Source organism: Nyctereutes procyonoides, unplaced genomic scaffold, assembly GCF_905146905.1.
Source record: "Nyctereutes procyonoides isolate TBG_1078 unplaced genomic scaffold, NYPRO_anot_genome, whole genome shotgun sequence".
Lineage (NCBI taxonomy): Eukaryota > Metazoa > Chordata > Mammalia > Carnivora > Canidae > Nyctereutes > Nyctereutes procyonoides.
The window spans coordinates 4,407,512-4,435,487 of NW_026575137.1; the positions used below are offsets into that span (position 1 = coordinate 4,407,512).

Here is a 27,976-nt window from a genome sequence, read left to right on the forward strand (position 1 = left end):
GATGTCTTTGCGTTTACAGAGTCCTGAATACTCAAATGTATTACCCAGAGAATCATAGATTGAAAGAAGTCTGGATTGTAAATTTGGTAAAGATTTTTGGGTCCTTGGCTTGTTGGGGAAATATGGAATGAGGACAGAAGACAATCCAATTATGAGACAGAGTGAGGAGTAGATAAGGAAATTGTCCCAAACCATATGTCACCTTTGTGTAAATTAGAAAAAGACACAGCCATATCTCAGCAGATGCAGCTCTGTAACAGCGCACACAACATGGCGTCTGGGACATCAGCTGTGTTTCAGCCACACTAACCCCTACAACCCAGATGCCTTACATAGTGAATAACCTGTACAACCCCTACAACCCAGATGCCTTACATAGTGAATAACCTGTACAACCATGTGTGGTGGCCTTCCATCCCTCCCTTTTTCCTACATATAACAATATCCCACCACCATAGAGCTGATCTTGGATTGTCATTATACCTAAGACAAATGGGCTGGATATATGAAAAAATAAAAAATAACTGAAACCAGACATTTTCTTAGCTCCTTGGACAGTTGACTTAAATGAATATTAATATATAGAGAATTATGTAAATCAGTCATCCATGAGTCGGCACTGCTTGCAGTTTAAAAAATACATGTATGCATCAAGAATATCAATATTATTATACTTTTCATTTTACAAGGTATTTAAAAATTATTTTCTTAATATTATTCTCAAGAATGGAAACTGTTTTTACAAAATGTGTGCATATATATATATATACATATATATACAGAGACTAGACATAAACAAAGAATGTTTTAATGAAAATGAATCATATCTCAGTTAGTAAACATTTGCAATGTATAAAACCCAGAACTCGGGATCCCTGGGTGGCGCAGCGGTTTGGCGCCTGCCTTTGGCCCAGGGCCCGATCCTGGAGACCCGGGATCGAATCCCACATCAGGCTCCCGGTGCATGGAGCCTGCTTCTCCCTCTGCCTGTGTCTCTGCCTCTCTCTCTCTCTCTCTGTGACTATCATAAATAAAAAAAAAATATAAAACCCAGAACTCTAGAGAGTCACCAGAAGGAGTACCCATCCTTACTGAGTTTAAAATCTATACTGAAGAATTGAAAAAGAATTGTAAAGGTATATATTGTTAAACTGAAAGTTAGATACTTTAACTTCTAACAGACTAAAATTTACAGATGTGTTGGTGTGTTACAAATAGTAACTGGTAACATAATTTAAAAAATTATTGTGTAAAATGACATATAGGTAGTTTAAGAATTTTATTTTTTAATTTAAAATATTTGATATATTCTCTATTTTCCATGTTTTGATGGAGGATGAATATCTCTTTGAATATGGATCCACAATAGAGATTTTTTATACACCCATGAGTTCTAATAATTCATTTAAAGAGGAACAGGAAATAAAATATTTTGTGAAGGTTAGGTTTTTGTTTTTTTTCCCCAAGTTCTTTCCTCTATCTAATCAGGATATTTTCTCGTGAAGCTCACAATTATTAGGTCTTTCAATCCATTCATGTTTAGATTTCATGAAAACTCTTTCACATAGAATATTTATTGGTTTAATATTTGATTAAAACTTATGATTACAATGAGAAATCCAAGGGACATAAACAGCATTTTTGCATGTTGAAACAACCAACTCTTGTCTAAAATACAGTTCATTTGATAGTAATTGAAATACATGAATATGTTAAAGTGTAACTTACTAGCTACCGGTATTCAATGAGATATGGGCATGGATCATGTTTTATAGTCTTTTAGCTTGGTAAAAGAGTCTGTCTGAGAGAACTTTTGCTAAAATCTTAAATGATCAGAGCCTAGCAAGGATATTACAGAAAGGCTTCTTGAATTCTTACTTTAATGTGTTTTATTAGATATATTTGCATCTTAAATGATAGAAATCAAACTAAATGAATCAAGAGAAAAATATACTAATAAACTCAAAGTAATTTATTGGTATATATAACTGGGAAGTTCAGGAACTTATCTTTCAGGAAACCTTGATCCAAAATCTGAACTAATTGCACTATGATTATTTGTTCCAGTCCTTGTTCTGTTTTGCTTTGTGTTTATTCCCTTCTCCAGCAAGTTTCCCTATGTTATGGCCAAAAATATCTAGGGGATACATTTTTGTCAGAGCAAACAATTCCTGTGAAAAAGTCTGTTCCTGATTGTTCCAGGAAAAATCTAGTAAGACTCACAGGCCAGGCTTGAGTCACATATACACTCAACAACTGACTCTGGCTAGGGGAGGGTTTTGTTGTTCAGTTGGAGCTAGATCACAGCCCTGCCCCTGGAAAACCGTAAAGTCTTCCTTGAACCACTTAGATTGCCAAAGGGGATGAGTGTGTCTCTACAGAGATGCCGAGACAACAAAAAATGCACACTTTATCCAAGTGGAAGTGTGGCAGTTCCTATCCTTTTTAAAGTTATTTGTGCATCTCTTGGGCAGACAGGACTGCCTTCTTTTGGACTCAGATATGCTTTGTCTTTTTGATTTTATTTCTTCATGACCCCAAATCATTTCTGCTGCTGTATCACACTATAACTTGCATTACACCTGTCATTTTCTGGTACCTAAAAAAAGAGCTAGCTGATGTCTTTAAATTACAGATCTTCCTCTAGATTTCTCAGAGGCAATGTTTCTAATGACATTGTTTTGTGTATTTATATTTGCAACTGCCTTTATATGACTTCATGAAATATAATCTTCTAAATGAATTCTCTGGAATCTCTAGGATGACTCTTGCTAAGGATTATTACAATAAGAGTTTATAGATTTTCATAGTTTCATCAAAGAAAAATCTTTATACCTCTATCATCTATCTATCATCATCATCATCTATCTATCATCTATCTATCTAATCTGTCATGTCTTTTTAGATTTTTTTTTAATTTTTATTTATTTATGATAGTCAGAGAGAGAGAGAGAGAGAGAGAGAGAGAGAGGCAGAGACACAGGCAGAGGGAGAAGCAGGCTCCATGCACCGGGAGCCCGACGTGGGATTCGATCCTGGGTCTCCAGGATCGCGCCCTGGGCCAAAGGCAGGCGCCAAACCGCTGCGCCACCCAGGGATCCCTGTCATGTCTTTTATTACTGGGCTGAGCACTACCTGGAAGACATTACCCATTTTCAAAAGCAACTTACTCTCTTGTACATTCTGTCTCCTCAAAGCACCATATCAGTGGTTTTGAGATAATAATCTATTTTTAAAATTTAAATTTTTTTAAAAAATTAATATTTTATTTTTATGTATTTGAAAGAGAGGGAGAGAGATCACAGGTGGAGAGGGAGAAGCAGACTTCATTGAGCAGAGAGCCTTATGTGGGCGGGGCTTTATCCCAGGACCCTGAGATCATGACCTGAGCTGAAGGCAGATGCTTAATCAACTGAACCACCCACATTGGACCACCCAGGTGCTCCAATAATAACCTATTTTCAACAAATTAATACCTTGCTCTAAGTTGCCAGTGCTTTTGTCCAGTCCATTTCTCACTGGTATCTGGAAGTTACATATGCACGACATTCTATATGCTCTTAGGTCAATAGCCACGTCATTAATTTTCTCTCTCTAGATATTAGCACTACTGAATTGATATCAGTGACATTGCTGTACATTTTGGATCCCAAACTAAAATCTATTGAAGATTTTCCAAACTACTAGTTAATGACAAGAGGAGCAGATCTTAGCTCTAGTGAAATATAGTGGAGATTTACATTGCATATAAAAAGAAGAGAAAAATAAAGTTCTACTAGGTGCAGTCTACCTCTGCCTATAGCATTCTTATTTATTATTTTATTTTTTTTGCAATTCTACATGCAAATGATTACATGAATAATTAATTAAGTTCATATGTTGACTTTCAAACTTTGATAAAAATGATGTTATTTGCATGTTTTTATAAATCTAGCATTTTGGAATGAACTAAACATTTTGGAAAAACTAAACATTTCAACTAATACTCTGTAAAATCTTCTGTTGAACCAAGACAAACCTTGGGTTAGTAGAGGGCAGCCATGTCAAAGATCTGTATTTCCCATTTGGTCTCTGTAGATAACGAAATCTTATAGGAACTTCTATGACATAGGTAGAGCTCTGAGAAGAATGAGAACATTGACATAAATTTAGGCTTAAGTGCTACAATAGTTCTGTTTAAATACCTCAAATAGCATACTTTTAATGTTCTGAATTATTTTCATTATTTAATTTCTGGCCATTTTTGTGATGGTAGTCATATTTTATGATATTTATTTATTTATTTATTTCAATTTAATATTTAGAGAGAGAGAGAGAGAGAGAGAGAGAGAGATCATGAGCCTGGGGAAGGTCAGAGGGAGAGGGAGAAGTCTATTCCCTGCTGACCAGGAAGCCCAGCGAGGGCTTAATCCCAGGACTCTGGGATCATGACTTGAGCTAAAGACAGATGCTTAATCAACTGAGCAACCCAGGCTCAGGGTTTCTAATATTTATTTTCACATTAAGTCAGTTTTTCATCCAGAAATCTTGGCAAGGCTAAAATACCATATATTTAAATTCCATTTCAGACAGGACAAAGTGATACTGAACTTGAGAGATTTGCTTCTTTTTTTGCACATACTATATTAATATTAATCCACTCATGTTTGTTTGACAAATGTTGTTTTAGGAAATATTGCTGCAACTTATCTTGAGATAATATTTGACATAGAATATAAAATATAAATCAAATTTGAGTTACTCTCTAAGAGTAAATGATATATTTTTGAATAATGTGATAATTATTTAGGCATTTTACACAGAACAATTTTCTTTATGTACTTAAGTAGTTATTCTCAAGAAGTACTTTGGCCCCGTATTTATTCATGCTATTTGTCAAATATTTAAGACACAGTTTTAAAGAGAAGAAATATAACATACATTACTTGAAATAATCTTTCAATCTTGAAGAAATTATCAATAGTTTTTAATGCATGTGAACCACAAGAATATCACTTAACAAACCACCTTAACCACCTATTCAATATCTTGTATAACCTGCATTAAGAGATGTTTTCATTTATAATAGGGAGATTTGATACCTTATACTTTGTTCTCATGCTCTCTTTATTAGATTGAAAATTACTTGCAGATTTTTTAAATTACTTGTTAAAAATAGAAAACTATAAGAAAAAATAGATTGGTTATATAAATTTCACATTTCTAACATTTTTGTCACTTTTCTTATATAATGACAGTAGAAAAAACATGTGAGCAACAGAAATAATTTGCATAATGGCACACTAAGACAAAAATTTGTCTTAGCCTCCATTTTCTATCTTATGTTTTTTTAATGTAAACTGTTGGTTTTCCTTTGTCTGTTTATCTCAGAAGAGTGGCCAGCAACTTTTTCTAGAACACTGGAAAAGTCTTTGCTGAGTACTAGAAGCATACTGTAATAATAGTATGAATATTTTAATATGGCTAACATTTGTTAATTTGATTACATTTTTAAGGAAGGAATGATATCAATGTTCTCTTTCAAATTTAGTATAACATGGGAGTTAAAGTGACAAAGATAATACAAAAATATATAAAAATATTTAAAAAGACTATTTAGAAATCTCAAATGTGAATATCAATATAAAAATCCTGAAAATTATATTGGAAGACATAATCCAGCAGAACTTTAAAGAATAACGCACCAAAATGTTGGTTCATTCTAGAAATTCTTTGAGAACTAGTTCAATATATATATATATATATATATTTTAAAAGGCATAAATATATTTTACTAAAATATAAATCAAGGTAGAAATATAACCTATGTTCATGACAGCTGAAATACCTTTGAGGAAATTCTAACACAAATTCCAAATAAGATGAGAATAAATGAAAAGTTCTATAATATGATAAAATTATCTAGATCTCAAAAAATAATTTAGCTATGTTCTTAACAGTAAATACCAGAATTATTATTAAAGTGATAAACTTACTAGCATTTTTATTTATTTATTTTTAAAGTTTTTATTTAAATTCTGGTTAACATAGAGTGTAATCTTAGTTTCAGGTGTACAGTTTAGTAATTCAATATTTACACACAACACTTGCATAACATTTAAAAAAATAAAGAACATGAACTTGCAAAAGGGGGAAGTAAAATAATTATTACTTACTTATTATATTACTTATACTTTAATATTTGTGAAATCAATGAGAAAGTTATTAGGAATCATGGAATTTAGTGAAACTACTCGTGGCAAGATTAATATTTAAGTTTTATTTTATAAAAGCTATTTATAAAATTTAAAGGAAGAAGAGATTATATATAATAATAAAAAATATATGAACTATCTAGAAATACGCTCAATAAGAAATATATATATAATCAACTGAATTACATAAAATAAGATAATAATTGAGGCAAAACTTATTTTTTAATAGGAAAATACATTACTGCAAAAATGACGTTTTTTCACTAATTTGTTAGCCTAAGGTAAACCTAATAAAAAACAGCAGCAGGAATTCTTTTTAAGGTAGATTATGTTGATACTAATATCTACATAGAAAATTAAATAAGCAAACTTTAAATATACTTTTAAAATACTTAAAGAATGTAATATAAATCAGATATTTTATTTTGTAGGCAAACTAATTGAAAGACTAAGGAATAAAACATAGCAATTTTGTATAATATAGAGGTGTTATTTCAAAAGTAGGAGAAAAGTTTATTAAATATCTGCTTGTTAGATAAGCAATGAACAGGAACAAATGGGTCAGGTGGATTAAAAACCTCTCTGTAAACAATGATATCATAACATTGTTATAAGAAAACAAAAGCAAATTCATTCTCTAACCTTTGATGGAGGAAGTCCTTTATGACTCAATAAAAAAAAAGTAAAAGACATAAATTGAAATCATAATCTCTGAGTAATAAAAATTCAGTATTCTAAGTGGTAAAGTGTTCTATCAATATTAATATGCAAGTGGCCTAATAAAGTTGCTGTACACATGAGAAAAAATCATTTTAATATAAAACTGCCTGTTACCAATAGTTGTAAAATCTCAAAGGAGACAGGTAGGGGGAAGAGAATGAAGAAAGAAGAGAATAAGAAGTTCTCGGCAGATTCTCTTACGTGGACCGCCTGAGAGTTGCGCTATAAGAAGTAACAACCTCTTCCTCTACGCCCTCTTGTTCAGCAGCCCCAAAGCAGCAACCATGTATCCATCTCCATCTCTGCTGGCCAGGCTGGTGTCCAGATTGACAATGCCTGCTGGGACCTCTATTGCCTAGAACACAGCATCCAGCCTGATAGTCAGATGTTAGATGCTGAAACCACTGGGGGAGAGGACTCCTTCAATACCTTCTTCAGTGAGATGGGTACTGGGAAGCATTTGCTCAGGGCAGTGTTTGTAGAACTGGAGCCCACAGTGATTGATGAAGTTTGCACAGGCAGCTACTGGCAGCTTTCAACCCTAAGCACCTCATTACAGGCAAGGAAAATGAGACCAGTAACTATGCTCAAGGGCACTACACCAGTGGCAAGGAGATCATTGACCGTGTCTTGGACCAAATTCAGAAACTGGCCAACCAGGGCACAGGTCTTCAGGGCTTCTTGGTCTTCCACAACTTTGAAGGGGGAACTGGTTCCGGCTTCACCAACCTTCTGAGGGAACATCTCTCTATTGATTATGGCAAGAACTCCAAGCTGGAGTTCCCCATTTGCCCAGCACCCCTTCCTCAGTTTCCAGAGCTGTAGTTGAGCCCTACAACTCTGTTCTCACTACCCACACCACCCTGGCACACTCTGATTGTGCCTTTATGGTAGACAATGAGGCCATCCAGGACATCTGTTGTAGAAAGCTTGATACTAAACCTACAATAACCTAAATAGGTTAATAGGTCAAATTGTGTCTTCAATCACTGCTTCCCTCAGATTTGATGGAGCCACAGCCAACTAGATAGTGAAAATGTGACCCTCACCATGGTAAATACATGGCTTGCTACCTGTTGTACTATGGTGTCTTCGTTCCCAAAGGTATCAGTGCTGCCATTGCCACCATCAAGATCAAGCATGCCATCCAGTTTGTGGACTGGTGCCCCACTGACTTCAAAGCTGGCATTAATTACCAGCCTATGGTACATGGTGGAGACTTGGCCAAAGTACAGTGTGCTGTGAACATGCTGAGCAACAGCCATTGCTGAGGCCTGGGCTCACCTGGACCAAGAGTTTGCCCTGATGTATGCCAACCATGTCTTTGTTCACTAGTATGTGGGTAAGAGCATAACATAAGAGAGTTTTCTGAGGTCCATGAGGATATGGCTGCCCTTGAGGAGGATTATGAGGAAGTTGGTGTGGATTCTGTTGAAAAAGAGAGTGAGGAAGGAGAATACCAAAGTTAAAAATATCACAAGGTGCTGCTTTTACAGGGAAGCTTATACTGTGTTAAACATTGAAAAGTTGTGCTCTGGTCAGTTAATTTGTATATAACAGTGTATACTTTCACATATTTATTGACCTATGCTTTAAAATATAAAACTTCGTGGAGCACCAGGATGGCTCAGTCGGTTGGGGGACCAACTTTTTATTTTGGCTCATGCCATGATCTCAGGGTCCTGAGATCGAGTCCTGTTTTCTGGCTTCACCCTCCGCAGGGAGTCTGTTTAAGATATCTCTCTCCCTCTGCCCTTTCCCCTCCTCGCACTCTCTTCCTCTCTCTCTCTCTCTCTCTCTCTAAAATAAATAAATCTTAAAAAAAAAAACTCAGAAACCAAAACAGAATGCTTTTTAATAGACTCAAGCTGTCTCTGATGGGTTTGGATAAAGTATTCCCTGTCTTAAATGAAAAAAACAAACAAACAATAAACAAAAAAGATAGCTCTCTATGAGGCAATAAAAAACCTTACATAATTCAACTTCACTTATTTTTGAAAACTCGATTTTAATGAGATTTTCTACCTATCCCACAGACAAAAATTGAAAATAATTTGAAAACACAAGATTCTCTAAGAAGTTAGAAAGCAAGAATCTTATGCATTTTAGGTGGGCATGTCAGCTGGTACAGCATGTTTCAAGGCTAATTTGTCAAAATTTATAAAAAATAAAAATCCTTATGCTAGAAAATTCTATTTCTAAAAATTTATACTACCAATAAATGTGCACTTGTTCAAAGATATATGTACAGTAGTTTTTATTGCACAGTTTTTTGCAATGAGAAATGAATTAATGTCCATCAAGAAGGGGCTGGTTAAATAAATATTGGAACATTTATTCAATGGGGAGATACCACCACTATAAAGAATGAAGCAAATCGTATATGCAGATGTATATAGATGTCTGAGATATACTGAAAGTGAAAAAGTGCCAGAATGTGTGTAGAGGTTGATTTTAGTGGTGCATAATTTACTGAATCATATCCATATATAAGTATGTAGCTATATAAATACTAATTGGTATGAGTTTGTAGTTATGTATATATGCATTATGTAGTGTAATATACACTTAAGAGCATCACTGGAAGAGGATAATGACTTGGGTTTGAATTCTGGCTACACTACTTTTATTTGTGAGATATTGGACAAATCATGTACCTCTCTGTGTCTAATTTTTCTCCTCTGTAAATGGGGATAATAATAGTACTTATCTTAGAAGATTGTTTTCAGAATTTTCTATTGTGATTTGACTGGCTTGAGGTGTATTAATTTTATTGATCTTCTCAAAGCATCAGCTTTGGGTTTTTGTATTTTCTATATTTTCCTATCTTCCTTTCATTGATTTTTACTCCTATCTTTATTATTTACTTTTTTTTCTGCTCATGTTGAGTTTAATACACCATTATCGTATCAAGATGGAAACTGAGGTTGTTGACTTAAGACTTTTTCCCCTTTTTAATATAGCCATTTAATGCTATTCTTTCTATGTACTGCTTTAGAAGTACTTCACAAATGTTGGTTATGGTCTTTGTTTTCATCCCACTCAAAACTCTTTGTAATTTTCCTTTTGATTTCTTCTTGAACCAGAGTTTATCTGAAACTATGTTATTAAGCTTCCAAGTATTTTTTCCAGGTAATGATTTTAAATTTAATTCTATTTTTGTCAAAGAATATATTTTACGTGATGTGAATTCCTTAAAGTTTGTTAAAAGATGTTTTATGGTCCATAATATGGTCTATATAGTAAGTGCTCCATGTGTACATGTTTTTTTTTAAGATTTTGTTTATTTATTCATGACAGAGACAGAGAGAGGCAGAGACATAGGCAGAGGGAGAAGCAGGCTCCCTATGGGGAGCCTGATGAGGGACAAGAGCCCAGGACCCCGGAATCAAGACCCGAGCCAAAGGCAGATGCTCAACCACTGAGCCACCCAGGTGCTCTCCATGTGCACTTGTAAACAACGTGTATTCTGATATTTTGGGGTGGAAAAGTCACTTCAATCAAATGTGGACTATTTTTGGCCATTTTTTTTTCAAATACTCTTCGTTTGGGGTACCACAGTTTACATGTATATTAGGCCAATGGAACTTGTTCTCTATTTCACTATTGCTTCATACTCTGTGTGTGTATGTGTGTGCGCTTGCTTATGTGTGTTTGATTATTTTTCCCCCTCTGTTCTATTTTGGATTCTATTACCATGTCTTCATTTTATTAATATTTTTTTCTGCATTGTCTAATTTACTACAAATTATATCATTTGCATTTTTCATATCAGTCATTTTAGTCCTCATCTTTAGAAATTCAATTTAAATCTTTGTAGCCACAGGAAAAATGCACTTTCTCTCAACTAATAAATTATATATAAATGTAGATATAGAGAAAGTTAACATAATTTTACCCAGGTTTAATTATAATATTTTAATCAACAAATATTGATTAATTATGAAATAACATTGCTCTGTGAGAAATTAACAGTGAAAACTGTAGCATTTGAAAATAATAGAGATAATTCTAACCAATCAGGAAAAAGATTCTTTGTAGCTTATAAATACTTTTATGCATACAAGCTTATATTATGATAAAGGTAATGTGCATAAGCCTGCATAACTTATTTTGGTGTCCTTTCAGTGAATTATGTCTTTTTTCTTTATTTTTTGAATAATTGCACAATTTTTAAATTATCTGAATAAATTTTTAAAAAAATACTTATGTCCTCCAGCTTGAAATCTTCTTAAAATAGTGACACATTCCAAAATCAAGTCCAGATTTCACACCATATGAACAAAATATATTTGCTTGCTTTTTGCATTACGTGACATTGTGAAGATGTCCTTTTAACTCCAAAAAAGAAAAAAAAACAACAAATATTTATTTGGAATCCAATAAACATTCAACTCTCCCCCACTACTGCTTTGTTTTTCACTATCTGCCTCATCTAGGTAACTATATTTTAGGCTTTTTGAAAACATGATTAATAGTGTTTTCTGCATGGAAAGAAGTACATGCTAATTGTTTAATTAAATTAAATCATTTCACTGGTTACTTTTGTTTCTACACTTGCATTTTTAGATAAGGCCAATAAGATCAAGTCTTCAAACTTGGAAAATAACATATTTTCAACAACTCTAAAAATTTAACCAAAAATATTTCTGAGACTTTTCTCATTTGTCTCTGTAAACACATCTGGTGTGATTATAATTTTGGAGTTTCAATAGAGAAAAAATACTTTGTCAAAGTTAAAATTATGTGCCATCTCTCTTAGGTCAATGATTGATTAATAATATTTCAAAAACTGAAAGAAGTTTTGTTGATAGGAAATTGTGTGTGTGTGTGTACATTACTCAGGTATGTTATAATGGAGAAACAACGAAAAAATATTAGTAACTCAAGTTGAATATTAGCACCAGTTTATTTTTTTGTTGTTGTGATAAAAAATACACATAGACATACACAACTTTGAAGTATATGATATTGTTAACTATGCACACAGTGTTGTACAACAGATCCCTAGAGCTGCCTTGTATGTGACAGCTGTTTATACATGCTGCTTTCAAAATTCTCTCTTTTGACTTTTGACAATTTTGTTATGATTTATCTGTGTTGCTTTTTTTCTAGTTGGAGTGAATTGAGCTTCTTGAATTTATATATTAATTTTTTCTCAAATTCACAAAGTTTTTAGTCATTAGTCCTTCACATAAGGTCTCTGCCCCATTTCATTTTGTCTCCTTTTGAGCCTCCTATAATATTGATGTATAGTCCTTCAGGCTCTCTTCATTCTTTTTTATTATTTTTCTTTTGGCTCCTGTGCCTCAGTAATTTCAAAAGTCCTACCTTCAAGTTTGCTGATTCTTTCTGTTAACTGATCAAGAACTATAAAGTGCCTCTAGTGAATTTTTCAATTCATTTTATTTTATTCTTTAGTTCTAGAATTTCAGTTTGATTGTTCTTCATTGGTTCTATCTCTGATGTTATTCTCATTTTGTTCTTAAATCATTTTCCTGATTTCATTTAGTTGCCTGTGCTCTCTTTTAATTCATTGAACATCTCTATGACTTTTTTTAAGCTCTAAGTCTTACCAGACGTATTTTTAAAAAATTCTATATCTTACCAGACATAATTCATGTATCTCCATTTCTTTAGAGTTGGTTTCTTGTGATTTACTTTGTCCCTTTGAATGGTCCATATTCCACTGCTTCTTTGTGTATTTTGTTATCTTCTGTTGGGACTTTGGAATTAAAAAAAAAAATAAATCACCTCTCCAGTCTTCGTGTTATAGTTTTTACACAGGGAGGTTTTTCTTCGGTCAACCCAACTGGATATTCTAGGGATCTTTCAAGTCTTTTCTGGGGCTGTATTTTCTCTGGGTTATTATGTGTCATCTCCTTATTAAAGAGGTTTGCCAAGTTCCACCACTGACAACTACCTAGTGTCTGTCTGTGGTACTGTAGACTCTGATACATGTTGAACATTTTTGTTCTCAGTGGATCTCAACCTGGCACTCCTTTTCCGTCAGTACTTAAATTCAGGCAAAATAAAAATCAGCTTCCAGAACATTGGATGTCCATTCCACTCCTTTACTCCATCCAGAGAGAATTTGGGTGTTAGTGGTTTCTTCCCAATCATGCCATGGCATGACTAGGAGGGGGTCTGTGAGAAAGTGCCATGAATTTTCCTACCAGATTTTATGTGGTTGGTTTTGTGCTTGCCTACAGTGTAGGAACTTCTTAATTGGCTTCTGGATTTCTCACAAAGGCAATTAGTTGTATAATGTTAATTCCACTTCTCTGAGGGGAAAACAGGTCTGAGGTTTCCTCTACCATCTTGCTAGATCTGAACATATTATGCAAGTTATTTCTTAGTCCTTTTCAGGTAATTCATATATTTCCATTTTTTAGGGTTGGCTTTTGAATATTTATTATCCCTTTTCTTGGGCTGTTTTTTCATATTTGTACATTTGAAAAAACATCTGCCTCTCCAAGTTTTTATGAACTATGATTATATAGGGAAAAACCTTTACCACTCAGTCTAGCGAGAGAATCTGGTGGCCTCTCAAACCTTTTCTGTGGATGTGTCTTCTGTGTGTATAGATTCCTAATTAGAGGAATTTACTGGTTAGCCATTTATTTATTTATTTATTTATTTATTTATTTATTTATTTAGGAACTCATAATCTCTTGCACTCTCTTGTATCTTCTGTTGTACCATGGGCCCTCTGAAGCAGCAATGTGCTACCCAGTTCTTTATTCTTAGCAGCAGAAGGCAAGGGAGAAGAAATGGGTAGGAAATATCAGAAAGGGAGACAGAACATGAGAGACTCCTAACTCTGGGAAACAAACTAGGGGGTATAAGGGGAGGAGGGCGGGGGATGGGGGTGACGGGGTGGCGGGCACTGAGGGGGGCACTTGACGGGAGGAGCACTGGGTGTTATTCTGTATGTTGGCAAATTGAACACCAATAAAAATAAATTTATTATTAAAAAATAACAGTTTTAAGAGTTCTGAATTTTAGTGCAAGCATAATATATTCTATGATTTATTATAACTTATTTAAACATTTATCTTTTTTTTAAACATTTATCTTATGATTATCATTTAAGTTGGATAAAATATTATATGCTCAGTTTTGAATACTTAATGCAAGACTACCTAACTCTTTACCTGATTATTTCCTTAGGAAAAATTCTTGGAATTAGGAGTGTTTCATCAATGTATATAATTATATCATTCTTGACACATGTTGTAAGTTTACCTCTTATAAAAGTTCTAACAACTTTTTCATATGCTTGGCTTAGATTTTTATTAGGGTGTTAGCTTACACAAGACACTAACATGCAGAGGAATGGTGTGCCTTATATAACAAGAAGTGTCATGCCATCAATGGAGAAAGACTAGTTTTAAAAAAAATAAGTGTTAGAAAAGAATTTGCATATATGGGGAAAAAGATATTTAACTAGGTATCATGTGACAAAAATAATTTAAAATGGATTAGTCATTAAGTCAAAAATAGAGGTGGCAATAGGAAATATATGGATATACAATTTACATTGAATATTCTATATCTAAAAGTAATGAGATTAAAAAGAAAACAGTTTCAGAATAATTAACAAATAAGTATTATAAAAATAGTATACAACATATAGGAATACATTAATATTCCATTTTAAAAATCAAATGGGATTTATCATATCTCTTTAAATTTGTTTTGAAAAATACTAAAATATTAAAAACAACAATTTTCACATGTTTTTCAATTCAGAATGTTGTGCACAAAAATGAAGGCTGGATCATTAGTAGATATATTAAAGTATGCTTTTGCATGAATATATAGAGAGTGATTGAACTAATTTGAGTGTAAATAACCAATGTTCTGAAAGCATATAATAAAATAAATCTCTTTAGTTGAAAAGTTTACCTACACTGGCCCAGATTACATTAACATATGTCAAGAGGAATATCTCCTGAATCAAAATTAATTATTGTGAAATTAATGAAGTAAATCATTATCTCAGATAATGAATAAATGTATTGTATGTACTAGATACAAATGATGAATGCATCATACTATCCATGTACTTCCTTGGGCCAGTCCATTTAGTATGTGATTATTCATCTCTGAAATAATGCTGCCTAAGTAATTGAAATGAAATCAATGAAGGATGGTTAGGTAGTGTCAGAATGAAGTAACTAATCAGTGTATCATTGTTAAATGGACAATTACCATGATTAAATAGAATTTATGATTAAAATATATGATTGTCAGGTGAAAACTTATAAAATTTTTATTTTTCTACATAAATATGAAAATAATTTTCTTCTATTAGATTAATGCTATTTATGAAGCACCTTCCTTTGCAGATTAGGTTAGATTATCTCTTCAATCTTCTACAGAACTTTGTGAGATAAGGTTGTTTTGCCATTATGACTGAAAATTGTATTTTTTTAAAAAAAACTTTAAAATTCATTTATGATAGTCACTGAGAGAGAAAGACAGAGACACAGGCAGAGGGAGAAGCAGGCTCCATGCACCCGGAGCCCGACGTGGGATACGATCCCGGGTCTCCGGGATCGCGCCCTGGGCCAAAGGCAGGCGCCAAACCGCTGCGCCACCCAGGGATCCCTGAAAATTGTATTTTGATTCCAAATGTGAGGCTAAATACAATGATTACTTTCAGAACACACAATATCCCACTGAAATAAAAAATATATACCTACTTATGTATTTAACTAACCATCCCTCTCCATACGTATGTGTGTGATCAAGATTAATCATTCTCTCTCTCTCTCTCTCTCTCTCTCTCTATATATATATATATATATATATATATATATATATATATATATATATATGAATGTATATATATATCAAGATTAATCACAGTTCTGGGGAAAAAACGATGATATCAGTAAAATCAGAAATATTTTTGGAAGATGATAATCACACAGTTCCTGTGTTATTTGAAATGTTTCCTTTTAAATGTTTCTATTTGCTTAGCATCAAGTTAGTCATTGGTAATGCTACTGAAATTCTTTGGTGATCAACATCTCTTTCACAGAAGAAAGGTCTCTGGATCTTCCAACTGATCCACATTTGCTCAATACTACTTTTTCTTGTGGAATAAACCTCTTAAATATAACAATTATGCTTTGTTTATTCTGACTGTGACACTATAGTCAAATAGGGTCAAATGTCGGTCTTTTCCTTAAACTCTTTGACTACATCAACAAGAGTCAGTTTCTTTCCTTAAATCAATATGTCATAGTTTGTACAAGAAGCAATAACTAATTTTGTGAAATAATAGGAAACATCACTTAAAATACCATAAAAAATTTAACTATCCAGAAATAAACTAAGTGAGAAAAGTGCAAATCCCTTATGGTCCAAACTACACAACTTTTGGGAATGATATAAAGAAGACTTAGGGAATAGAAATTATTTTTTAAAGGTTTTATTTATTCATTTATGAAAGACATATATATATATAGAGAGAGACACAGAGACACAAGCAGAGGGAGAAGGAGGCTCCATGCAGGGAGCCCAATGTGGGACTCGATCCTGGGACTCCAAGATCACACCCGGGCAAAAGTAGGCGCTAAACCACTGAGCCACCCAGGGATCCCAGGAATAGAAATTACATTGGAATATTTAACATTTAATTCCACCTAAACTAATATATTGACTTCAATAAATTCAATAGAATGCTAAGGAAAATATTGACAGAGTATCTTATAGGACTTGAAGCCCATAAATATCAGGGTTTTCAAGGACAAACTATATTGTTTGAACATTTTTTCAGCATCATAATTTTATCTGGAAAAGCAAAGACAGTATATTCCAAGGAAATTTTGGTAAAATTTCAACAGGAAAACTTTTCTCGCTGTAATTACAATAGTCTAATGTTAAAATAATTAAGAGTTTTGGAGCACAGCATCACAATAAAGTAATCATAGAAAACCTTTCATAACTTTATTATCAACTTACACATGACAGCAGGGACATTTCAAAGCAACGGGAAAAAGATAGAATTTTCAACAATTGTTCTGGGACCTTTATACATATGAGATAAAAATTCTTACCTGAAGCGTGCCTGGGTGGCTCAGTCGGTAAACTAAGCATCTGCCTTTGGCTCAGGTCATGATCCCAGGGTTCTGTGATCTAGCTCCTCATTGGGCTACCTGTCCTTCTTTCTGCCCCTCCCCCTGCTTGCACCCTCTCACTCTTGCTGTCTCTCAAATAAATAAAATCTTTTTCTTTTTTTATGATAGTGAGAGAGAGAGAGAGAGAGAGAGAGAGAGAGGCAGAGACATAGGCAGAGGGAGAAGCAGGCTCCATGCACCGGGAGCCGGACGTGGGATTCGATCCCGGGTCTCCGGGATCGCGCACTGGGCCAAAGGCAGGCGCCAAACAGCTGCGCCACCCAGGGATCCCTCAAATAAATAAAATTTTAAAAAATTCTTACTTCATGCATTATTCAAATATAAATAATATGAAACATTTAAATTAAAAAATCTTACAAATATATTTAAACAAAATATGGGATTATTTTGTTAGTAATAATTGTCTCAGTTTTGAGTTTATCAAAATTTTACCAGGTTTGATCACATATAAAATAGTAAAAGTTATATGGTGAAATTATAAATATAAGAAATTATAAAATATAAATATAAAAAATGTAAATATGTCATTCTTAGGGGACTATAAGTAAATATTTGCAATGTATAAAATAATGAAGATTAAATAACCATACTCTGTGTAGAATTACTACAAATAAATAAGAAAAGACAAAAAGCTCAGTATTAAAAATGGACAGCATATATGACCAAAATTCATTAAAAATATACAAATAGTAAATATATAAACAAATGGATTCTAACCCTCAGTAAATATCAAGGACATAACCATTGAAATAATTAGGTTTCATTTACTAATTTATCAAAAATTTATCAGAATTTACTACTAGATGCTATATGAAAAACTTAATTCATTTTTTTCCAGTTTCAGGTTTTTATTTAAATTACAATTAGTTAAGATATGATGCAATATTAGTTTCAGGAGTAGAATTTAGTGACTCATCACTTAAATATGGCACCCAGTGCTCATCACAACAAATGCCCTCCTTAATGACCATCACCTCCTTATCCCATCCCCCGCCAATTCCCTTCCAGTAACCTTCAGTTTGTTCTCTATAGTTAAGGGTCTGTTTTATGGTTTTAAATTCCACAAATGAGTGAAATCTTACGCTGTCTATATTTCTTCAACTGAATTATTTTGCTTAGTGTAATACAGTCTAGCTCCATCCACATCATTGTAAAAGGCAAGATTCCATTCTTTTTGAAGGCTGAGTAATATTCAATTGTATATGTACACCACCTCTTCTTTATCCATTCATCCGTCGATGGACATTTGGGCTCTTTCCCTGATTTGGCAATTGATTTCCATGATTGGCTATATGCTGCTATAAACATCAGGATGCATGTACCCCTTTGAATGTGTATGTTTATATTCTTTCAGTAAATACCTAGAAGTATAATTGCTGGATTGTAGTTCTATTTTTAACTTTCTGAGAAACTACCAAAATGTTTTCCAGAGTGGCTGCACAAGTTTGCACTCCCTCCAACAGTGTCAGCGGGTTCCCTTTTCTCCAAATCCCTGCCAACACCTATTGTTCCCTGTGTTGTTAATTTTAGCTGTTCTGACAGGTGTGAGGTGATATCTCATTGTAGTTTTGATTTGTCTTTTCCTGATGATGAGTGATGTTGAACATCTTTTCCTGTGTCCATTAGCTGAAAAGTTTAATCTATGGAAAATTTTGCACTTATCTGTGGATGTTCATAGGACATTTATTGTAGCATACTTTTAACTAGCAAAACTTGGAACCATTTAAAAGCTTAACTCTAGGCAGCCCTGTTGGCTCAGCGGTTTAGCGCCGTCTTCAGCCCAGGGTGTGATCCTGGAGACCAGGAATCGAGTCCCACGACCGGCTCCCTGCGTGGAGCCTGCTTCTCCCTCTGCCTGTGTCTCTGCCTCTCTCTCTGTGTGTGTCTCTCATGAATAAATAAATAAATCTTTTTTTAAAAAAAGAGAGAGAAACTATTCCAATATTTAAAAAAAGCTTAACTCTAGGAAAATGATTACATTCCTCTAAATTATGGTACCTCTACACCATGGAGTCTGAAAAATAATGTTTATCTACACAAACAGAAGTGGAAAGTTCACTAGAAAATATTGACAAGGATAAAAAAAGAAATATTTTAAAAAGGTAATCAAAGCACAGAACAATATAAATGACATGATGCATTTATTTTAAAGTATGCATGTTAAGCTGATGAAACAGTCCTAACATACAGCACAATAGAACTCAAAGAAAATATTGTAGCAAACAAATGAAGCCTTATATTGATACTAAGAATGAGAGTGAGAAGCGTGATTTTTAGGAACATGTATGCACCAAAAAGCCTCAAAGTATATAAAGAAACCACCGATAGGCTTATAGAAAGAAACAAGTACCATAATCATTGTAGTTAACTATTTATAGATAGCCCTCTGAGGAACCGATAGACCAAATAGATTAAAATTGGAGACAATTAGAAACTGAATGTTACAAATAAAGAATTCAAGCCACTAGATATATGTAGAACTCCATATATGAGATCCACTTAACCCCAGAATATAAGACATAAGCAATATTTACAAAAATACATTGCATAAAAAAATACATTGCATATAGTGTTCACATAGAGTCAACAGCAAAACAAAACAAACCTTAGAATTGATTTTAAAAGGACAGCAATGGTATAGTCCAGTCATTTTAAAATGAGATCTTTTTAATAAGATAACTCAAATCAGTTGATCTACCTCTCCCAAACTTATAAGGAAAGTTTCTATCTTATAAATGTCCTTTCAGAAATAACCTTTGTATAATTTACTATTTCCTATATAATCACTTTACATTCTGTCCCTGGTAATTCCAGAGTTTTTGGTGTTTGGAAGTCGATATCTATAGTTTTGAGTTTATGATGACTCTTGCTCATGGCACTTTCTTTCCTTCAGTGATTTTCAGTTAAAGCCCAGATATGCCTAATATATCTGGAAAACTTGATCAAAATTTATATAATAATAGCATATTCATATATACCATTTACTTAGGGGTAGACACAGGTAAATATTATGTGGTATATTTACTGAAGTAATCCTTAAGTGTGAGGAGAATCAAATATTACAAAGCAGTGCTCCAAATTCAAATGAAAAGGCAAAACAAAATGTGTAATTCTGAAAACACCAAGCTCACTAAAGCTCAAGTAACAAAAAGAGCAATATTAAATAAAAGACACGGTATATGTGAGGGAAGAATATGGAATTCCTTGAAATATCATATACTTACACTTCCCCTATACATATATATGTGTGTGTGTGTGTGTGTGTGTGTGTGTGTATTCAAATCTCTGGTTTTGAGTATATATGTTTATATATATGTCTATATAGAATGTATGTATGTATGTATGTATTTATCTATCATCTATTTACTGAGAAAAAAAAATGGAAAAGTGTAGATAATTCAAAGTTGGAGTTGATGGGAGTGTAAATTGGTGCAGCCACAATGGAAAATAGTATGAAAGCTCCTCAAAAAATTAAAAAATAGAACTGTTTATGATACAGCAATTCCATATCTGAATGTTTATCCAAAGAAAGTGAAAACATTAATTCAAAAAGATCTATGCACCCCTGAGTTCACTGGAGCATTATTTACAATGGCCAAGATATGGAAAAAACTCCAGTGTCCATCCATTGGTAGATAAATGGACAAAGAAGATGTGTTTTATATACATACAATGGAATTACTACCTAGCTATTGGAAAAGAGTGAGGTGTTGTCATTCGCAACAACAGGAGCGGACCTTGAGGGGGTTATACTAAGCAAACTTAGAGGACAGAAATACTGCATGATTTTGCTTATGTGTAGAATCTAAAGAATAAATGAACAAACAAAACAAAACTCATAGGTACAGAGAATACACTGGTTTCCAGAGGGGAGGGGGATTGGTGAATGGGTGAAATGGGTGAGCAGGATCATAAAGCACAAACTTCTAGTTATAAAATAAGTTAAGTCATGATGTAAGCATGGTGACTATAGTCAATAACGTATTATAAGTTTGAAAGTTACTAAGGAAGTGGTACTTAAAAGTTCTCATCACAAGGAAAACAATTTGCAATTTTGTGTGCTGACTAGTAATTAGAGTTATTGTGATGATCATTTTGCAATGTATGCAAATGTTGAATCATTATATTGTATACCTGAAACTAATATATAATATTGTGTACTACTTATACTTCAATAAAAAATAGCAGTCAGTAGTACTATTCTTCTATATCATTCTTTTTCCAGTAGCCTAGTTTTACAAGGAAGACTAGTATTCATCCAGCTAATGCATATCTTGCTTGATGCTGTATCAGTCTCACAGATCCTCAGATACACTTCTAGTTCAAAACTGTGTTTTGTTAGGCTAATGGGCTGGGGTTTATCTTAATTAAGAAGATGTCCTTTAACAATCTTTCTAATCACTAGTTTCCATTTAAACTGAGACCTTAACTGTCCCAGTGCTGATGCTAATAGCCAGTAAGGAATTATCCTTCTTATCATGGCTTCTGATCTGATATTGGAATAAAATAGTTTATTGGACTTACGACTAGTTTCTAGCATATAATAAACAACCGAAATAAAAAGAACAATGCCTAATATTTAGTTTCTGTGAATCCTTCTTTTTTTTTTTCTGTGAATCCTTCTGATTTTCTTCTCCTTCTTATTTACCTTAGATAAAATCAAGTTTGTTCTTTTTATAATGGCCTAATGATTTCCAGTTTTAGGATATGTGTCTGAATTTTTGATGAGGAGCTTCAAAACCTAATTTTTAAATACACATCAACTTTAATTCCTGAGCATCAATGAATATGACCTTTAAACAATAATAAAATTTCATCTATCTAGTCCATGACTAAATCTTTTCACTTAATATTGTATTATAATCCTTTGAATCCTTTTATGTTGTCATTTTTATGTAACCCAAGAGGAAAGGGTATAGAGATGACAATATTAATCTTGACATCACTGACATAAGTTCTTTGTAATGGGAAGCAGCATCAGAGGCCAAATGAGTAAAAGTCGGAAACATAATGGCGGGGGGCGGGGGAGGATTAAGTCTTTACAGGTAATTCATATGATTTTTTTCTAGTCAAAAATAGTAATATTTAAAATTTCTTACCTGAGTGTTGATTCACATTTTTTGTAATATTAAATTCAGACTACTTACCTAGATGAAAATGGTTTTCTATATTGTCTTCATTCAGATTAACATTTGCTATATGGTTATTATAAAGACCTGAGACAATTGCTCAGGTAACAAATATCTACTCTATGGAATGAGATGGCCTCATAGACTTTGCTGCCGTAATTGGGCTTTTTCATTGTTGCCTTGCCTTCAATGCAAAGAAGAATTTCTACTGTCTTTATCCTCTTTGGTATTATGTATGCTTCCCTATGATCTATATAGGGCTTGACTTTCAAGAAAAGATTTACAGTGGTGCAGCTCCGAAAGTTTAAAATAATGGGCTTCTTTAGTGCCTACTTAAGTGCATCCTTTACTCATAACAGTTACCAAGAAACTCTATGCCTTCCTTTATATACTACTGATTGACTAAAAGAAATAAAACAGTTATATGATAGTCCCTACTATAACCTTTTCTCTACTATCATATGACCTTTTAGTAGAAAGATACTCTGCTTTTCAGAGTAGGATCTATGAGAAAATTTCTTCTTGTCTATACAATTTACACATAATTTTACAGACCTACTTTACTTTCATATCTCAAGAAAATTTATAGTATCAATGTTTAGCTGTAAGAAATACAATAGAAGAGAGAAGTGTTACCATAAAATTTTATTTAAGCAAAATAAATGATTGGTGACAGTAGAGTAACCTTTTAATATTTTAATTATAAACTTTGAGCTCTGAATATTATATGAGGAAAAGGAGAAGGCATATTCTCATAAACATGTCAACAAAGTAATTGAAATGTCACTTGATTTATCTTAAAAGTATTTTACATTATTTGCTGGCATTCTCTTTTTTGCTTATGGTAAATTATATTTACCAATTGTCACCTTGTTCTTTTTTAACCATAATTTTTGAAGAGATATACTATTCTCTAGCTTATTTTTCAATATAATCAATATTTTTTCTCATGTTGATAAATGCTTTTCTACACTATGAGAATGCTTTTGAATAATTGAAAATGTTTTTAATTGTCTACTTTAAAATCACAAGAAAGATACACATGTATCTTTATATTTATATTATAATTTTTGTGTTTGGAATTTTCAGGAAAAAATATTGAAATGTTTTAGAATGAACAAAGCTAAAATTGAATTTGAAATAGTTAATTTTAAATTATATTAATTATAAATCCAATTGATTTTATTATTTAAATTACATTATGTTGATAAATCTCATTATATAGATCAAATGTTTTTTTTTATTTACATTGCTTTTTAATCCATTGATAGTTGTAAAGATATTATCCAGTTCACCTTCAAGTATTATTGTGGCTTCACAAATTTGAGAAAATAATAATTATAATAATAATAATATGTTTTGTTACATAATATTTTATGCCAGACCTTAAGAGAAGTACTTGATACATACTTAATTGCCATGAGTCAAGTATAGAACAAGGATTCCCAATTTTGCTATTTTAAAGATGAAAAACTTGAAGCTCAGAGAAGTTCTATAATTTACTTAGGGTCACTTGTGAAGTGGGACAGTAGAGTTTTAAACCAGGACAATATGGCCTCAAAGCCTTTGCTTTTAGCTACTGCTATATTTAGTAGAATGCCAGTCCTAGCTCAAGGCACAGCCTCCAGAGAGCCAAAAGTTAAATACTCAGGGATTCTGTGAACTAGTTGTTAAGCCAGTAGCAATTTGAAGTTAGCCACGGAAGGGATATTGTCACCATAAAAATCAGCAAATGCTACAAATTGGGACTTGATGCACACTTTCATTTCCTCCACCTGACAGTTTACTAGCATACCATTGCCCCTACTACCAAAGTCTTCTCAATATTTACCTATACATTAGGTTACAGATATAAAGAACAGATGTAAATTTTTTATCATTTGCTGAGTATTGCCTATAAACTGCCAGCCATTAAGAAATTTGCCATTAGGGATCCCTCGGTGGCGCACCGGTTTGGCGCCTGCCTTTGGCCCAGGGCGCGATCCTGGAGACCCGGGATCGAGTCCCACGTCGGGCTCCCGGTGCATGGAGCCTGCTTCTCCCTCTGCCTGTGTCTCTGCCTCTCTCTCTCTGTGTGTGACTATCATAAATAAAATAAAAATTAAAAAAAAAAGAAATTTGCCATTAAAAAAAGAAATTTGCCATTAATAGTTCTGAATTAAATATGTCATCTTTTATTGTCATATCTAAAATAATTTTTTGTAGAGAAGAGTGTGCAATGAATTATCTCTTTTATTTTCAGTTATAGTGGAAAGTGGAAAGATAATTTCTTTTGTGGCCTATATCAATTCTGGATATTGTAACATTTATAGAAATATTGTAGGACTTACGAAACTAGAACCAAAAAAAGCGGTAAGTTTTAAACCTGTTATTCTCTTTAGTCATAATTGAATCTAGCCTAATTATTGAACATTTGCTATTTGTTTGTCTTCTTTTGTTAAATTTCTGTTCAATTTTTTGGACTAATTGTTGTTGTTTCTTTTCTTTTTACTGAGTTGTAAGTTGTAAGAAAGTAAGATACATTATATAGAGTTGTAAGACAGGAATGACCAAAAAACACATTAGAGATGCTTAATATCTTTATTCCTCAGAGAAATGCAGATTCAAACCACAACAAGTTCCCACTTTAAGTATATCAAATTGGCTAAAATACACTTAGCATATGACCCAGAAATTTCACATTAGATATTTACTAAAGAGAAATAAAAATACACGTTTACAAGAAGACCCACATGGATCTTGATAAGCCAAAAAACAGTAAGTAATCCCAATGTCCATGGACATTTGCATGGATAGAAACATTGTGATATCTTCATACAATGGAATGCCATACTTCAATAAAGAGAACTAATGCACTCAAGAATATACATGAAGCTCAAAGCATTAGGCTGAGCAGAACCATCAAACCCAAAAGAGTGCAGTCTACATGATGCCAGGTTTATGAAGTTCTAGAACAGGCACAGAAAGAACACTAATGCAGAGTGATAGAAAAGTTAGAGCTAATCCTTTTTTGATTGGTCAGACAGTCTTCAATAGCATTCAGTTCAATATGTAAAATAAACTTCATTGAATTCTGCTACATGAATTATATTCAGTATGAAGATTTGCCATTTATACAAGTGGCAATTCTTCAAGTTAGATATTGTCTTTTGACCCCAGGATACTTACTTAGTAAAGGTTTCCTCTGCTCTGAGTTCCTGTCATCATCCTACTCTGAGAGCTATTATGCTTTTAGGTTTTGTTTGTTTGTTTGTTTTGTTTCTTATTTTGCTGTTCATCAACTACTCCCCGTTTCATGCTGTTGAGAAATCCCAGAAAAGGTAATTTGGACTGTTGCCTTTTTCTCCAGAATCATGCATACTAAAAACCTGTAGGTCCTTTTCCACTGTTTCCAATTTGGAATTAAATTGCTAGTTCCCTGAGTCAAACTCACTTTCCATGTTTCTTTTTTATTTAAACAAGAAACTCTGGATGGAATTCCATCTGTGGCCATTAATTCCATCAATTCTGGTCCTGGCACCCTGTGCTTATTTTCTTATTCACTATTAATCCAACAAATGTGCCTTGCGACTGAGGCTAACAAATGTTAGATCACAAAACATACAAAGCTGAGCTAGGACCTTGAAAAATGGAATGAGCTCAATGTTTGCTAAACATCTTAGTGGATTAAAAAATAATTTGCAGGTCACTGAATGACGGTACTTTTAATTACCTTAGATATGCTGAAGTTATTTATCAATTTACTATGCTTCTAATATAATTAAATACATATATACATAACTGTTTTCTCTGACTTTATTGAAATTGCAATTTATATTAAATACCGTATACCAAAATGATTTATGAACAGTGAATTTTTTATAGTAACAGTATCCATTGTATGAAAGTAGTTTCATTGAACATCAATTATCTGTATCTCTTACAGAAAAAAATTAAAAAACTTGTTTGTATGGGTAAACTTAAGGAAAAGGAGTCCTTTGGTGAGATTAGTGTTCTTCTTCAAGTTCCTTTCACATGTACTATAGTTACTGGAAAAGAGATTGAGATGGCAATCATTGAAGATAAGGACCTATTTGGTAAATACATACATGTCTTTTATGCCATTTTATTTGATGAAGTTTTGACAAGCATGGATATATTTCACAGAAAGATATGGACACTCAAGAGTAGGGGTATATATATGTATTTACAGAAAGAATATATCTATACATAGTCCCCTTTAACATTTCCTATTCTGTCAGATTTAATTGTGCTACTTTTAGGAAGTATTAACATATTTCAAAACACTTTGATTTGAAAATAATAAAGTATCTGCTCATTCCCAGGTTACCATTAATAGCATCATTCCTTCCTTTTATGAAGCATCTTTCGGTTTTTCATCTCTACAATTTTTGCTTCTATGCTTCTGATTCAGGTCAAGAGTGTGCTATCTTCTAATGTTTAATCTATACCAAGTGTATAAAAGAAAAAAAAGAAAAAAATAAAAAATAAAAATATACCAAGTGTATGTGAAGAATCATGGCTTGTAGCATTTAAGCCTTTATCTGAAATTCTAGCATTAGCAGTATTAAAAGAGTAATCATGCAGCCACCTGTGTTTGGTCCTCCAAACATTATACTCAAATAGGAAATGCAATTGAGTATGAAGGATAAATGAATAGGGATTAATAAGTGATGACAACAGGATATTTAAGAAAAATATAGTTTTTTTGTATAATAAAACTAATAATATCAACCATTAGATAAAGGATAAAAGAGGAAAAATTCATAAAAATTAACATGGGTGAGAAATTTCCTTTAAATAAACTCAATTAGAAACATTCCTGTGATCATCCATGTATGATTGACTGAATCCCCTTATCCTGATTTTCAAGTTTTGTTTATGTTTTTTAAAGAATATGTACTCTCTACCTGCTTGACTGTGATTTTGCTTAAATTTAAACTCATATATCCATTTTTTTATTTATAAATTTGAAATAGCATTGATTAATTTTCTTTGTTTCTGTGACATTCATATGCAACCCCCAAGGTAAATCTGACTTAAAAATTAATACCAACCATCAATTAAAATTACAATATTCTCACTTGATATAGGTTAACTTTTTCTTTTCCTGTACTAATTACATTAACTGGTGCAAGGCAAATACACTGTGGACTCTTATGTAAATCAACATTTCACACATGAAAGTACCCCTTTGAAGCATGTATTAGAATATTCTTTGCTGTCTGGCAACCTAAAATTAAAATAGATGGTATAGTATAAGTTTAGTTGTGTTTTGTATGTGTGATGTATGCTTAATATTTCTTTCTATATGCTTTGTTCATTTGAGGCTGAGTTTTAAAGCTACTGACACGTTGTGTGCCTAATTAAACATTTCCTAAACAGAAATGTTCTTAAGGGTTATATTTTGCTTCTTTTGCCAAAACTTATAAGAAAATAAAATATTTTACAGTTGACACTTAAACAACATAGATTTGAACGGTGTGGATCCACTTATACATGGATTTTTTTTGATAAATATATTACAGTACAGAAAAATGTATTTTATCTCCCTTATGATTTTATTAATAACATTTTCTTTCCTGTAGCTTACTTTATAAAATATATATAACATACAAAATATGTATTAATTGCTTGATATTAGTAGTTTAGTTTGGGGAAGTCAGAAGTTATACATGGATTTTTGACTGCTCAGGGGTTTGCACCCCAGCCCTTGCTGTTCAAGGATCAACTGTATTTAATTTGAGTCTTTTTTTAAAAGATTTTTTTTATTTATTTG

General features: G+C 32.8%; 1 protein-coding gene across 1 annotated transcript in view; it reads left to right on the forward strand.

The window, feature by feature from the left end:
- CNBD1 (cyclic nucleotide binding domain containing 1) overlaps nt 1-26,776 on the forward strand; it is a 362,719-nt gene extending 335,943 nt beyond the window's left edge. The window contains exons 9-11 of the mRNA XM_055303353.1: nt 24,440-24,549; nt 26,123-26,273; nt 26,754-26,776. Of these exons, the coding sequence (XP_055159328.1) occupies nt 24,440-24,549; nt 26,123-26,273; nt 26,754-26,776 (284 nt within the window). The remainder of the gene's footprint in view (nt 1-24,439; nt 24,550-26,122; nt 26,274-26,753) is intronic.
- The last annotated feature ends 1,200 nt before the right edge of the window (nt 26,777-27,976 follow it).